This window comes from Eucyclogobius newberryi, unplaced genomic scaffold (assembly GCF_026437365.1).
Source record: "Eucyclogobius newberryi isolate DKJ021-1_F unplaced genomic scaffold, fEucNew1.0.hap1 SCAF_19, whole genome shotgun sequence".
Lineage (NCBI taxonomy): Eukaryota > Metazoa > Chordata > Actinopteri > Gobiiformes > Gobiidae > Eucyclogobius > Eucyclogobius newberryi.
The window spans coordinates 4,469,868-4,482,691 of record NW_027315823.1 but is presented as its reverse complement, the minus strand read 5'-3'; the positions used below and the strand labels follow the sequence as shown (position 1 = coordinate 4,482,691).

General features: G+C 43.2%; 1 protein-coding gene across 1 annotated transcript; it reads left to right on the top strand.

Annotated features, from left to right (window-relative positions):
* Nucleotides 1-831: 831 nt before the first annotated feature.
* twist3 lies at nt 832-12,044 on the top strand. The gene is made up of 3 exons (XM_072451470.1): nt 832-1,245; nt 4,228-5,878; nt 9,089-12,044. The coding sequence occupies exons 1-2, from the start codon at nt 987-989 to the stop codon at nt 4,536-4,538; spliced, it is 570 nt and encodes a 189-aa protein (XP_072307571.1). The 5' UTR covers nt 832-986; the 3' UTR covers nt 4,539-5,878; nt 9,089-12,044.
* Nucleotides 12,045-12,824: the final 780 nt, after the last annotated feature.

The following is a 12,824-nucleotide window of genomic DNA, read 5'->3' as shown; positions in this document are numbered from 1 at the left end:
GATCGATATTCACCGCACGCCAACAACGCAACGACACAACAACGAGAACACAAAAACCAAACCCGGAGTTCACAGATGAATTCATTAAAAGTTTGGAATTAAAATCTAAAAAAAAAATCTATTTATTTCTACTTTATTTTTATTGTTGATTTAAGTCATTTTTTGACTCGTTTATATTTATTTATTTCATTTATTCAGACTTATTTCGTACATTACATCCCTGATCAGCAAAAACACTGAAAAAGTCGGATAGAAAACAAATCTGATCGAGTGAATTTGACCCAAATCGAGCGGAATTTCCTGAAGTTGTTTTTTAGATCTCGCTCACGTCGATTCTTCTCCTTTTTTACCCTTTTTCCTCCCTTTTTTCACCCTTTTCTCCCTTTTACCCGCTCGACTCGGCGAATCGTCGCGTTCCCCTCTTCGCCCGTCGTCTCCGGAGGTGCCGGCGATAAAAGAACGCTTCGATGCTGGCTCCGAAAACGAAAAATTTCCAAACAATTTAAGATTAAAGGCTGCATCATTAGCCAAACGACTCTGTTCTGTGACAATCCGCAGACCCCCAAGACCCCCAACCCCAAAGAATCTGGAACCAATCAAGTCCAAAAACGCAGAGGGGGAAACGGGGGGGAAAAAACGCTCTTTCTTCTGCTTTTATTGGGCCATAGCTCCTCTTACCCCTTACCCGCCCCCAAAATCGCTCACTTCCTGCATTTCCCCACTGGCCGCGCCCCTTTTTCCGCCCTCCCAGCCAATGGCGCCGCCGCTCGGACCCCCGCCTGTATAAAGGGCGGTGAGCCGGGGCCGACTTGTCACATAGTTTGTTGACGTTCGCGCTGCCAACCTGAAGAAGGCGCCCGAATCTCCCCGTCCGCCAGCGTTCGACCACATGGATTCGCCCGACCTCTGACCAGAAGCGAGCGGCGTTCTTCGCTCTCCCCCCCCCCCGGCGCGGCCCCTGGACTTTAATTGGCACCTCGGTGGTGATGAGGGAGGAGGTCTCGTGCACTAAGAGCCCAGAAGGAGGCATGGGAGCCGGCGAGGAGGAGCTGGAGCGCTCGGGGGCCAAGAAGGGCGCGCAGGCGGTCCGAAAGCGCTCGCCGTACCCGAAGAAGGAGGCGGTGGTGACGGAGGACGGCGGCGAGTCGCCGGCGGGCGCCCTGGCGACCAAGCGGGTGAAGAAGAGCCCGCCGTCCAGCGTGGTGTCCCTGGCCCCGGCCGCGCTCTCGGCTCGACCCGACAGAGGTGGGTTTGGGCCCCGATGTCGACGCCGTCAGTTATTAAAAGTGTTAAGTTATTTTAGTGTAAAATTCGTCTCTGTTTCGCTGTAAATTTGATTGAAATTTGACAAACATTTTCGCCGCCAAAAAATTAAAACTACGAGAATCCGGAGGTCGTTGGGATTAGACTTTGAAAAATTGACATTGATTGTTTTCAATGACGTATCATTTATATTTTATTTTGAATGAAACGACCTGGAAGTGTTTAGTTTGAAAAGTCGTGATTAAAATTTCAGTTTAAATTAGTTTTTCAACAGTATTTTATTTGACTTTTTGCACAATTTTTTCAACTGTGACCTTGAATTATCAGCCAGATTTTTGTCCTTACTTCAGTGACATTTTCTCTCCCTCAAAACAAATCGGACTGAAATTGTTAAAATAAATAAATTCTGGACTTGAAAAAAATGGACTTAAAATCGAGAAAATGGAGTTAAAATCCAGAATTTTGTTTTGGTTTAAATGTATCTTCCAGTGGACGTTTTGTTCTTATTGTCGTTGATTATTGCCATAAATCTGATTGAAATTTGAAAAATGATTTGAACTCTAGAACAAACGACAACAACATGAATTCAGAACTTTGGTTTGGACGAGAAAAACTCTTTATCGAGGCCGAAGAAAATCTGCAGTTAATTTGCAAAAAAAATCATTTGAAATAAAACGTTGAGAGTTTCATATTTATTCTGTTTTAGTGAAATAAAAACGTGATTCTTCTCGAGCGAATCGTCTGTGAATAAGTCTAGAAGATGAAATCGAGAGGAAAAGATCTGAATTTAAGTTTTGATTTCACACTGGGTTTTTTCCTCTTTTTAGTTAAATTTTATCTCTTTTTTACTGGTTGAAAATTGAGTTTAAATCATGTCAAAACTGTTCAGAAAAAGGTCAAAGAAAAAGTTTGGATGAAGCAGAATCTGGATTTAGAAGTTCAATGACACAATTAATATTTACTTCAGATTAAATTAAATTCAGAATTGTACTGGACATAATTTAAACTGTTGAAATTTCTGGTTTTAATTTAATTAACAAAAAAATAACAAAATTAAATGGAGTGAGAAAAAAAGTTTTGATGTTATTCCAGCTAAATATTTACCAGAAAAGTTTAAATGTTTTAAACCAAGTCTAAACCAGGACTAAACCAGGACTAAACCAGGACTAAACCAGGACTAAACCAGTTCTATACCAGGACTAAATCAGGTCTAAACCAGGACTAAACCAGGACTAAACCAGGACTAAACCAGGACTAAACCAGTTCTATACCAGGACTAAATCAGGACTAAACCAGGACTAAACCAGTTCTATACCAGGACTAAACCAGGTCTAAACCAGGTCTAAACCAGGACTAAACTAGGTCTAAACCAGGTCTAAACCAGGTCTAAACCAGGACTAAACCAGGTCTAAACCAGGTCTAAACTAGGTCTAAACCAGGTCTAAACCAGGTCTAAAGCAGGACTAAACCAGGTCTAAACCAGGACTAAACCAGGTCTAAACCAGGACTAAACCAGGTCTAAACCAGGTCTAAACCAGGTCTAAAGCAGGACTAAACCAGGACTAAACCAAAACTAAACCAGGACTAAACCAGGTCTAAACCAGGACTAAACCAGGACTAAACCAAAACTAAACCAGGTCTAAACCAGGACTAAACCAGGTCTAAACCAGGTCTAAACCAGGTCTAAACCAGGTCTAAACCAGGTCTAAACCAGGTCTAAATTAAGAACAAAAGTTGAATATTAAACACTAAAAGCTACAAATTTTCTGTATCTTTGGTGTTTCAAAGGAGTCGATCGTTCCTGGGTCAAATTTCCAGATCATTTCCGAAAATGTTCCATGGGAAGTTTGACCGATTTAAATATTCAACCATATGAATTATGAGTCATAAAAGAGTCTTCAGTCTTCAGACAACGATGAACAATAAAAACTGCAAAGTCCATCAAATTGAACAAGGCACGCAAAAATTAAGAATTTGCAAATAAAATATACAAAATTGTGGAGTGCAATGATGGTTTGGTTGTTAAAGTGGTAGGAGTATCAAGAGCAAATATTTAAAGTGTATAAGATTTTATAATGGGCCCTTTTCACGATCCGGTTGCCTTAAAAACGCAGAGCTCCACTTCCTGCTCCTATCATTCCTTATGAAGCTGAGTCTGGTTAAAATAAAGGAATTAGAATGAAAACAAAGTGAGTTCCAGAGTGACAACGACAGTCACATGTTCAGAGCTTTACGTCCCGTGTAAACACTTCACCTGGAGACGTGCTAATGCTAATGCTAACATACAATGATGTCATCAATAATGTTCAAATAACAGCACAAACTGAACTAACCTGTCACAAAAACATACTGTGAACTTTTATCAAGTTTGTGTGTTTTACATTTAAGCTAACGTGCGTTAGCCTTTAGCTTCGGTCCAGAGGCGGCACAATGATGAGAAATATATGTTTAAAAATAAATAACTCTTGATAAAAATAGTGAATAATAATCGAATGCCCAGTTCGGGAATCCTTCTGTGATGTCATCAATAAGGGACCGTTTAAACAGTTTAAACTGTGTGATTCATATGGACAGTTTGGTCATAGTTAGTAAGATTTGTGGAGTTACAACATATTTGCGCTCATCTCCACCAGGAAGTACAGTTATTACGGAAAAACTCGGCAAAATGTTGAGTCAAATGTTATTATAGAAATATATTTTAGTGAAATATCCGTCAGTTTGCGTTTGCTTCTGTCTCAGTGTTGATTTTCTGACCTTTTATTGGTTTAAATCATGAATCTCTGAGACTGTCTTGCTTCTGAACCCGTCTTATTATCAGCTACATCGACTTCCTGTACCAGTGGCGTTTGTCGTTTGCGCCGCCAGAGAAGACCTCGAGCTTCGTGTCGGTTTTCGTTTGACGCCGCTAAAAACCGCGCAACACTTTGACCATTTCCCCTTCTCCTCCTCTTCTTCTTCTTCCAGCCGAGAGCTTCGAGGACCTCCACTCGCAGCGCGTCATCGCCAACGTGCGCGAGCGCCAGCGCACGCAGAGCCTGAACGACGCCTTTGCCTCGCTGCGCAAGATCATCCCGACGCTGCCCTCCGACAAGCTCAGCAAGATCCAGATCCTGAAGCTGGCCTCGCGCTACATCGACTTCCTGTACCAGGTGCTGCAGAGCGACGAGATGGACGCCAAGCTCGCCAGCTGCAACTACCTGGCCCACGAGCGGCTGAGCTACGCCTTCTCCGTGTGGCGCATGGAGGGCGCCTGGGCCATGTCCGCCACCCACTGAACCACGGCCCGCCGACCAAGACTCGCTTCCTCTGTCCTTCTCTGTGTCCTACGCACTCTCCCCCCCCCTCGACCGCCGCGACCCTTTCTCTCTCTCCCGTCCCCGTTCTCGTGGAGGTTATGCAGATCACATCACGACAATCGCAGCTCCGTCGCCGAGAGGCCGCGGCGAAAAACAAACGCCGCTTCAGGACGATAACGACTCTAAAAGTCTAAAACTCTGCTCGATATTTCCCGAAACAAAGACTGAAACGGACTCTTGAGCGGCACACAGTTGACCCCGTGACCTTTTCTCTCATTGAACAACGTGTTTCTGAGTCCGAGTGTTGAGGAGGTTCGTTGCTGTGTTGAGTTGAAGTGTCCTTTATCTCCCCCGCACGTTACCGACCGGCTCGTTTAAGTCGGAAAAACTCGCTTCCTGTTTCGATTTCACTTGAAGCTCAGTGGAACATGATGTCAGTTGCATAACCTCTACACCTGACCAGCGTCTGTCCTCGCCGCTGCGTCTCGTATACGTCAACTTTGACCTTTTACCGTGTTAAAGCCCCGCCCTTTCCGCATTGCGATCATTTTGTGTCAGAGATTTGTTGTGAATCGATGTCTTCTTCAGGCTCCGAGTCACATATTTGTGCTGAAACGCATTGAAACGCTTAAATTTGCGAAGAAAACGAACGAGAAAACCTTTGAATTATTCCTATTTAACACAACAACAAAAAAATATCCCAATTTGTTTTACTGACGGAGTAAAAAGGCCGTGGAGCTCTGCGTTAAACCCCCCAAAACAAATGGATTCACGCGACTAAATCTCGATCAAAGTTGGACTAAACGAGACGAAAATGATCGCTCGTAGTTTCGAGTCGTTCCGTTTTCTCGTTCGACAGTTTTTTTCTTAATCCGTAAAAACGTTTGTGTTCCGAGAGCAGATGTGAAGATTGTTCCCGCTTTGGTTAACGAAAGCTTTGCTCGCGTTCTCCTGCTGGCGTGACCTTTGAGGCGTGACCTTTGAGGCGTGACCTTCGTGTCCTCGTTCCGACCCCGGAGCCACAAATACAAACACTTATCTTTACGTCTCGCATATTTCTGTTTTTGGCTCCTGGGTTACGTCCACTGAGCGCCGCGACCCGACTTCCTCTCGCCTAACCTCTCCTCTCCGCCCCCTGGAACCTCGCGACCCCTCGACCTTTGACCCCGGCGGCTTCCCTTGAATCTCTAACCTGTTCCAGATTGCCTCCATCTGAGTTCGGAAAAAAGAAACTGCTTTCGGGCTGATTTGTCCTTCACTTTTCCGCCTTTTTCGTGCTGAAGCTGGAGGTTTTTCGGAGGCGTTTGGCATCGCTCCAGGTGAGAAACATTTAAAATCTGCAAAGAAACACTTTAAATGTTATTCAAAACTGTTTAAACACTTGGTTTGGGTGAAGAGTTAAGACTAGTTTAGACCTGGTTTAGTCCTGGATTAGTCCTGGTTTAGTCCTGGGTTAGACCTGGTTTAGACCTGGTTTAGACCCGGTTTAGACCCTGTTTAGTCCTGGTTTAGACCCAGTTTAGTCCCGGTTTAGTCCCGGATTAGACCCGGTTTAGTCCCGGTTTAGACCCGGTTTAGACCTGGTTTGGACCTGGTTTGGACCTGGTTTAGTCCTGGTTTAGTCCTGGTTTAGTCCTGGTTTAGAACAAGTTTAGTCCTGGTTTTGTTCTGGTTTTGTCCTGGTTTAGTCCTGGTTTAGTCCTGGTTTTGTCCTGGTTTAGTCCTGGTTAAGTCCTGGTTTAGTCGTGGTTTTGTCCTGGTTTAGTCCTGGTTTAGACCTGGTTTAGTTGTGGTTTAGTCGTGGTTTTGTCCTGGTTTAGTCCTGGTTTAGACCTGGTTTAGACCTGGTTTAGTCGTGGTTTTGTCCTGGTTTAGTCCTGGTTTAGACCTGGTTTAGTCGTGGTTTAGTCGTGGTTTTGTCCTGGTTTAGTCCTGGTTTAGACCTGGTTTAGACCTGGTTTAGACCTGGTTTAGTCCTGGTTTAGACCTGGTTTACTCCTGGTTTAGACCTGGTTAAAGTGTATTTTATGGTGAAATAAACAACTTTGGGCGACAGTTTCTAAATAAAATCCACTTCCAGTGATTTCAAACGCTGCATTAGGCGCTGGTCGTCTTCTCGTTTCTGTCTAATTATCTCTGGTTTATATTTTAATCAGTAGGTTACAAACACTTTTGGTCTTGAGTCCAAACCAAATGCAGTAATTATAAAGATAAAGAAACGCCACATGTTTTCCATTTTTGACTCACTAATTAAAGCCACTCGTAACAGGAAATGACACGTGTTTAAAATGAACATAATGTGGAGAAAAAACACACAAACCTCAGATTATTTCACCGTTTTCTTTGTTGTTTAAAAATGACAAAGCGTTACCGAGAAAAGTGTGTAAAAATAATGTGCCGTCTTCAGATTGTTTGTCCGTTTTCTTCACTTGACTAAAGGCGCGAAAAAACGACACAGACGAACGAACCCGAAACCGACCCTCGAAAAGCTGAAGAAAGACGAGAAACGCTCCGTTCGGCTCGATCTCCGACAGGAAGTCAAGAGTTAAACGCTCTTCGCTCGTATCTGATGGAGTCAAATGGAGCGACGCGTCACAGGCTTTATCTGACATTTCACTGGGTCGTTTGCACCTGCTCCAACGTTTAAGCTTAACGATGGTCGAACAATTAAAGACGGTGTGAAAGATCTAGAGTTTGACCTCCCGGTACGTCCATGAAAGATCTAGAGTTTGACCTCCCGGTATGTTCATGAAAGATCTAGAGTTTGACCTCTCGTACGTTCATGAAAGATCTAGAGTTTGACCTCTTGTACGTCCATGAAAGATCTAGAGTTTAACCTCTCGGTACGTTCATGAAAGATCTAGAGTTTGACCTCTCGTACGTCCATGAAAGATCTAGAATTTGACCTCTCGTACGTCCATGAAAGATCTAGAGTTTGACCTCCCGGTACGTCCATGAAAGATCTAGAGTTTGACCTCCCGGTATGTTCATGAAAGATCTAGAGTTTAACCTCTCGTACGTCCATGAAAGATCTAGAATTTGACCTCTCGTACGTCCATGAAAGATCTAGAATTTGACCTCTCGTACGTCCATGAAAGATCTATAGTTTGACCTCTCGTACGTTGGTCCAGTCCTAGATTGTCGGTCCAGTCCTTGATCTTCGGTCCAGTCCTTGATCGTCGGTCCAGTCCTTGATCTTAGGGCTAAACTTTAGCGCTCAAGGCGGTTTCTTCTGTTTTCGTCTGGACCAAAGGATGTGTTTCTTATGTCGTCCGAGGCTTTGACGCTCGAAAGCATCGTCCATTCTGTCCGGTGTGGAAGCTCGACAGTTCAAAACAAAAACAAACCAGGAAACATGTTGAAAACAGCCTGAGCGTGATACAGAGAACCTTCACCTTCTTCTCTCACACGTCGCTTTAGAGCCGCCAGATTCAAAACTATTTCATTTTAACATTTCAGGACGATCTTGAGCTTCATCAGGACTCAAAGAAAACCACAGGGAAACGTATCGAGTGTCAAGGCTTTTCAAGGTTTTTGTAATTAAAGTTCGGCAGGGTCAGGAATATGTTGAAGGGTCAGGAGTTTGGGTCATGTTTAGGGAAATGGTTCTGGGTTAGTTACATTTAAAAACGGGGCGTGCTTTTCTTTTCTCAACTTACTCCATGAAATAAACATAGAAAAAGTCAAAATAATCTCAGTTTAACTTGGCCCTCAGGGGCCAGTTTTCTACCACTGAAGTTCCTGGAAGTGGTTGAGTTTAGCTGCACGTCTGAAGAACAGCTGCATGGTTCTTCTCTGAGAGGTGAAAACAGACCCAGAGCTCCTGCAGGTGTTCAGTCCTCTCAGGGTGGCTCTAAACCTGTTCGGGGCCTGCATAGAGTCTTGTTATAGTCCGTGCCCCTAACAGAGTCTGGTTTTAGTCCGGAGCCCCCTGGTGTGGTTCAGGGCCTGCACAGAGTCTGTTCGGGGCCTGCATAGAGTCTTGTTATAGTCCGTGCCCCTAACAGAGTCTGGTTTTAGTCCGGAGCCCCCTGGTGTGGTTCAGGGCCGGCACAGAGTCTGGTTATAGTCCAGGGCCCCCTGGGGTGGTCCGGGGCCTGCATAGAGTCTGGTTATAGTCTGGGCCCCTCACAGAGTCTGGTTATGGTCCAGGACCAAACCAGGTTTAAATCACTAAATAAGAGGAAATGTATTTCCGGCGTGAGCCGCACTTTACGCTTCACAAACATTTACAACAAACAAATAAACAGGAGTTGTTTTTGATCCAACACATTTTCATTCTGATCATTTGTTTGTGACTTTTACTGTTTAATTTGCACAAAGGCTGAGGTTTGGGGGACTCCCTCAGGGGCCCCTTTGGGCCCCCGGGCCCCAGGTTGGGAGCCACTGCCTTAAGGCAGGTCATCTGGGCCAAAAGGAAATCATTCACATCAAATAAAATGACTCAAAAACATTGAAAAAAATCTAATAAATTATTATTTATTCTTCTCATTTCTTCTCAACTTCTTTTGTTTCTCTCTCTTTTGCAGGTTTTCAATTCTGCTCTGGACTATTTCCCTTTCTTCTTTTGTGGTTTCGTTTTGAGCTGGACCTCGTCTGGGCCTCGTGTGGACCATGTGTGGGCCTCTTCTGGACCACGTCTGGGCCTCATCTCTGCCTCATCTGGGCCTCACCTGAACCACGTCTGAACCACATCTGGGCCTCTTGTGGACCACGTCTGGGCCTCTTGTGGACCACGTCAGGGCCTTGTGTGGACCACGTCTGGGCCTCTTGTGGACCACGTCTGGGCCTCGTGTGGACCACGTCTGGGCCTCTTGTGGACCACGTCAGGGCCTTGTGTGGACCACGTCTGGGCCTCTTGTGGACCACGTCTGGGCCTCGTGTGGACCACGTCTGGGCCTCTTGTGGACCACGTCAGGGCCTTGTGTGGACCACGTCTGGGCCTCTTGTGGACCGCGGCTGGGCCTCTTGTGGACCACGTCTGGGCCTCTTGTGGACCACGTCTGGGCCTCTTGTGGACCACGTCTGGGCCTCTTGTGGACCACGTCTGGGCCTCTTGTGGACACGTTTATTTGACTCTCAGACTCAGTAAAGGTGGAGTTTGGTCTTCACGTGTTTACAGCAAACATGCTAATACATGCTAATGCTAATAAGCTACAGCTCTGGAAAAACAAGAGCCAGAAGATTCATGGACTTGATCTTTTTACTACTTTTGTTTTTGTGGACGAGGCGAGGCGCTCCTGGTGGCGATGACTGGAATCGCACGAAGAAAACGTGCACATTTAATTGTACGTTTGGATTTTGTATTCGAAAATGTGCAAATTAAGCACCAAATAACTAAGTGCAGACCCTTTAAATGTTACGTGTGTGCAAGAGAACAAAGGCCAAAGTGAAGTAAACCGACTAATTTTCAACTATTAAATGATCAAATACTAATTGTTTTAAGCGTTTATAACAAAAAATAAGCAACACATTTGAATTTCCAGAGCAGTTGTCATCACTTTTCTGTTACAAAGTCCTGTTTTTTAGCTCTGAGATGCACAAAACTCATTTATGGTAAAGTACGTAATATATCTGAAGTTAAAATGAAAAAATAAAATAAAATAATGTGTAATCAAGATTTTTCTTCATCAAAAAGGCAAAATGTTGGTTACAATTTCCTTTTAAACAGACAAATGCAGTAAGATCAGACGATGAAAGTGTTTAAAGCAGCTCTTCCCACTTCCTCCAGTCAAATGCCATCACGTTCCACTCAAACGTCTACCTCCGTTCAGGAATTTAGATCAAGAGAGGGAGGAAGCGTCTGGGGAGGGTGAAGTCCAGACTCAAACGACACACATTCTGCATCGTGTGTGTCGTTCTCGTCCTTTAAACTCGCTCTCGTTCCTTCACTTTGACGTCTTTTAGAACTTCAAATGACGTTTGCGCAGAAAGCCACACGAGTCTTTCAGGCGTTCCCTCGTCACGAGTCGTGTTAGCGCCCCATCTACTGGCAGCAGAGGGAATTACCACGGGGGAAATGTGACGCAACACAACGTCCAGGACAAAAAAACACAAATGTACAGCTTGAAAACGCTCATTTCTTTCGCCCAACATTTTCCAGAGTTTGTCCAGAAATGTGGAGGAAGCTCAGTAAAATGAAAAGTATCACGTATTAAATCTACTCGAGTAAAAGTACGATCCCGATGGAGAGTTGTCCTGAGCGTTCGCTTTCTCGACGTTTCTAAACTCTTTGTGTCCAGGCGAAAGTGCAGATCCTGCTCTCAAAAGTACTCGAGTAAAAGTAAAAAGTATCTGCGAAATGTACTTAAAGGTAAAGTACAGACACCTAAAATGTTACTTTTACTTTTGTACTTTTGGGGAAAGTTCCAAAATGAAATACAATAAATAAATAAAGTTATGTTTTTTTAAATTGTATTTCATTTATAGAAACTTCACCTTGATCCGTCTTAACAAAGCAGTTAATTAAGAACGAGTCAAACTTTATAACGAAGCGTTTAGTTGTTCAAAAACATAAAAACATTTGAAACATTAAACATATCTCACATTCTAAACTGTCTGCAATTTAAATCATAATTGTGAAATATTCGTTAATCACACTTTAGTTTGAGCGTCGACAACACGTCTGAATCACTCTTAATTAAGTTTTATTTTGAATTAAGAAAAATATAGGCTTGACTACGATCCAAACGATTAAAAAACAACTTGCAATTTGTCAACAGAACTCACAATTATCAGTTCATTTAATTTTGAATTGTTAAAAGTCAAAGTTTTCAGTGTAAATTTAACTTCTTAATTAAAGTTACAAACCTGAATTATTCTTGATAAAGTATTTGTTGATGCTTTATTAAGGCGGATTAAAAATGTAGTAAGTGTAGTAATTAAAGAGTTTCAGAGCAGGAAAAAGCTCAAATCACAACAACACAAACAAAGAAAAACATTTTCATTTTAAAACACAGTGAATAAAATAAATACTACGTGTTTCCGTCTCCATGACCACTGTTAGAAATGTCATGCGTTGGGGCTTTAAATGTGACCACTTTGGTGTCGCTTTGTGCCGCTTTGTATCGCGTTGTGTCGCTTTGTGCCACTTTGTATCGCGTTGTGTCGCTTTGTGCCGCTTTGAGCTGCTTTGTGTCGCTTTGTGCCGCTTCGTGTCGCCTTGTGCCGCCTTGTGCCGCTTTGTGTCGCATTGTGTCGCTTCGTGTCGCTTCGTGCCGCTTCGTGTCGCTGTGATTGAAACGGTTCACCGTTGGTGGTTTTGTGCGGTCGACTTGTGCGTCTGCTGTAAATATATAAATGTACATACGTTTCCAAGCCACTTTGTCCCGGTTTGTCCGAGAGCGGCTTCATTTGTGCCGCTCGAGCATCTCTGGACTCTTCTCGGACAAAGTGGCCACAGTCCGAACGTGGCTTTTGTAAATACGACTTCTAAAGAAACATAAAGAAATATTGTGTTTATGACTGTCAGCCCCTGTGGACAATAAACTCTTCTTCTTCTTCTTCTTCTTCTTCTTCTTCTTCTTTCTTCTTCTTCTTCTTCTTCTTCTTCTTCTTCTTCTTCTTCTTCTTCTTCTTCTTCTTCTTCTTCTTCTTCTTCTTCTTCTTCTTCTTCTTCTTCTTCTTCTTCTTCTTCTCTCTTCTTCTCTTCTTCTTCTTCTTCTCTTCTTCTTCTTCTTCTTCTTCTTCTTCTTCTTCTTCTTCTTCTTCTTCTTCTTCTTCTTCTTCTTCTTCTTCTTCTTCTTCTTCTTCTCTTCTTCTTCTTCTTCTTCTTCTTCTTCTTCTTCTTCTTCTTCTTCTTCTTCTTCTTCTTCTTCTTCTTCTTCTTCTTCTTCTTCTTCTTCTTCTTCTTCTTCTTCTTCTTCTTCTTCTTCTTCTTCTTCTTCTTCTTCTTCTTCTTCTTCTTCTTTTCTTCTTCTTCTTCTTCTTCTTCTTCTTTCTTCTTTCTTCTTCTTCTTCTTCTTCTTCTTCTTCTTCTTCTTCTTCTTCTTCTTCTTCTTCTTCTTCTTCTTCTTCTTCTTCTTCTTCTTCTTCTTCTTCTTCTTCTTCTTCTTCTCTTTCTTCTTCTTCTTCTGTGCCACGTATCGCGCCCTTGTTTCAATCGTTTGTTCAACACAGAGTTTTAGGAATAAAAAAAGAGCGAGAGTCTTGTGTGCTTCTGTGTTTCTCAAATGTGTGAACGTTTCGACCTCAAACTTTGCCGTTACATTTATTTCATTCGTTTGAATTTTTCTAATCCAAAATCACGTTCAACTAAAATGTCAT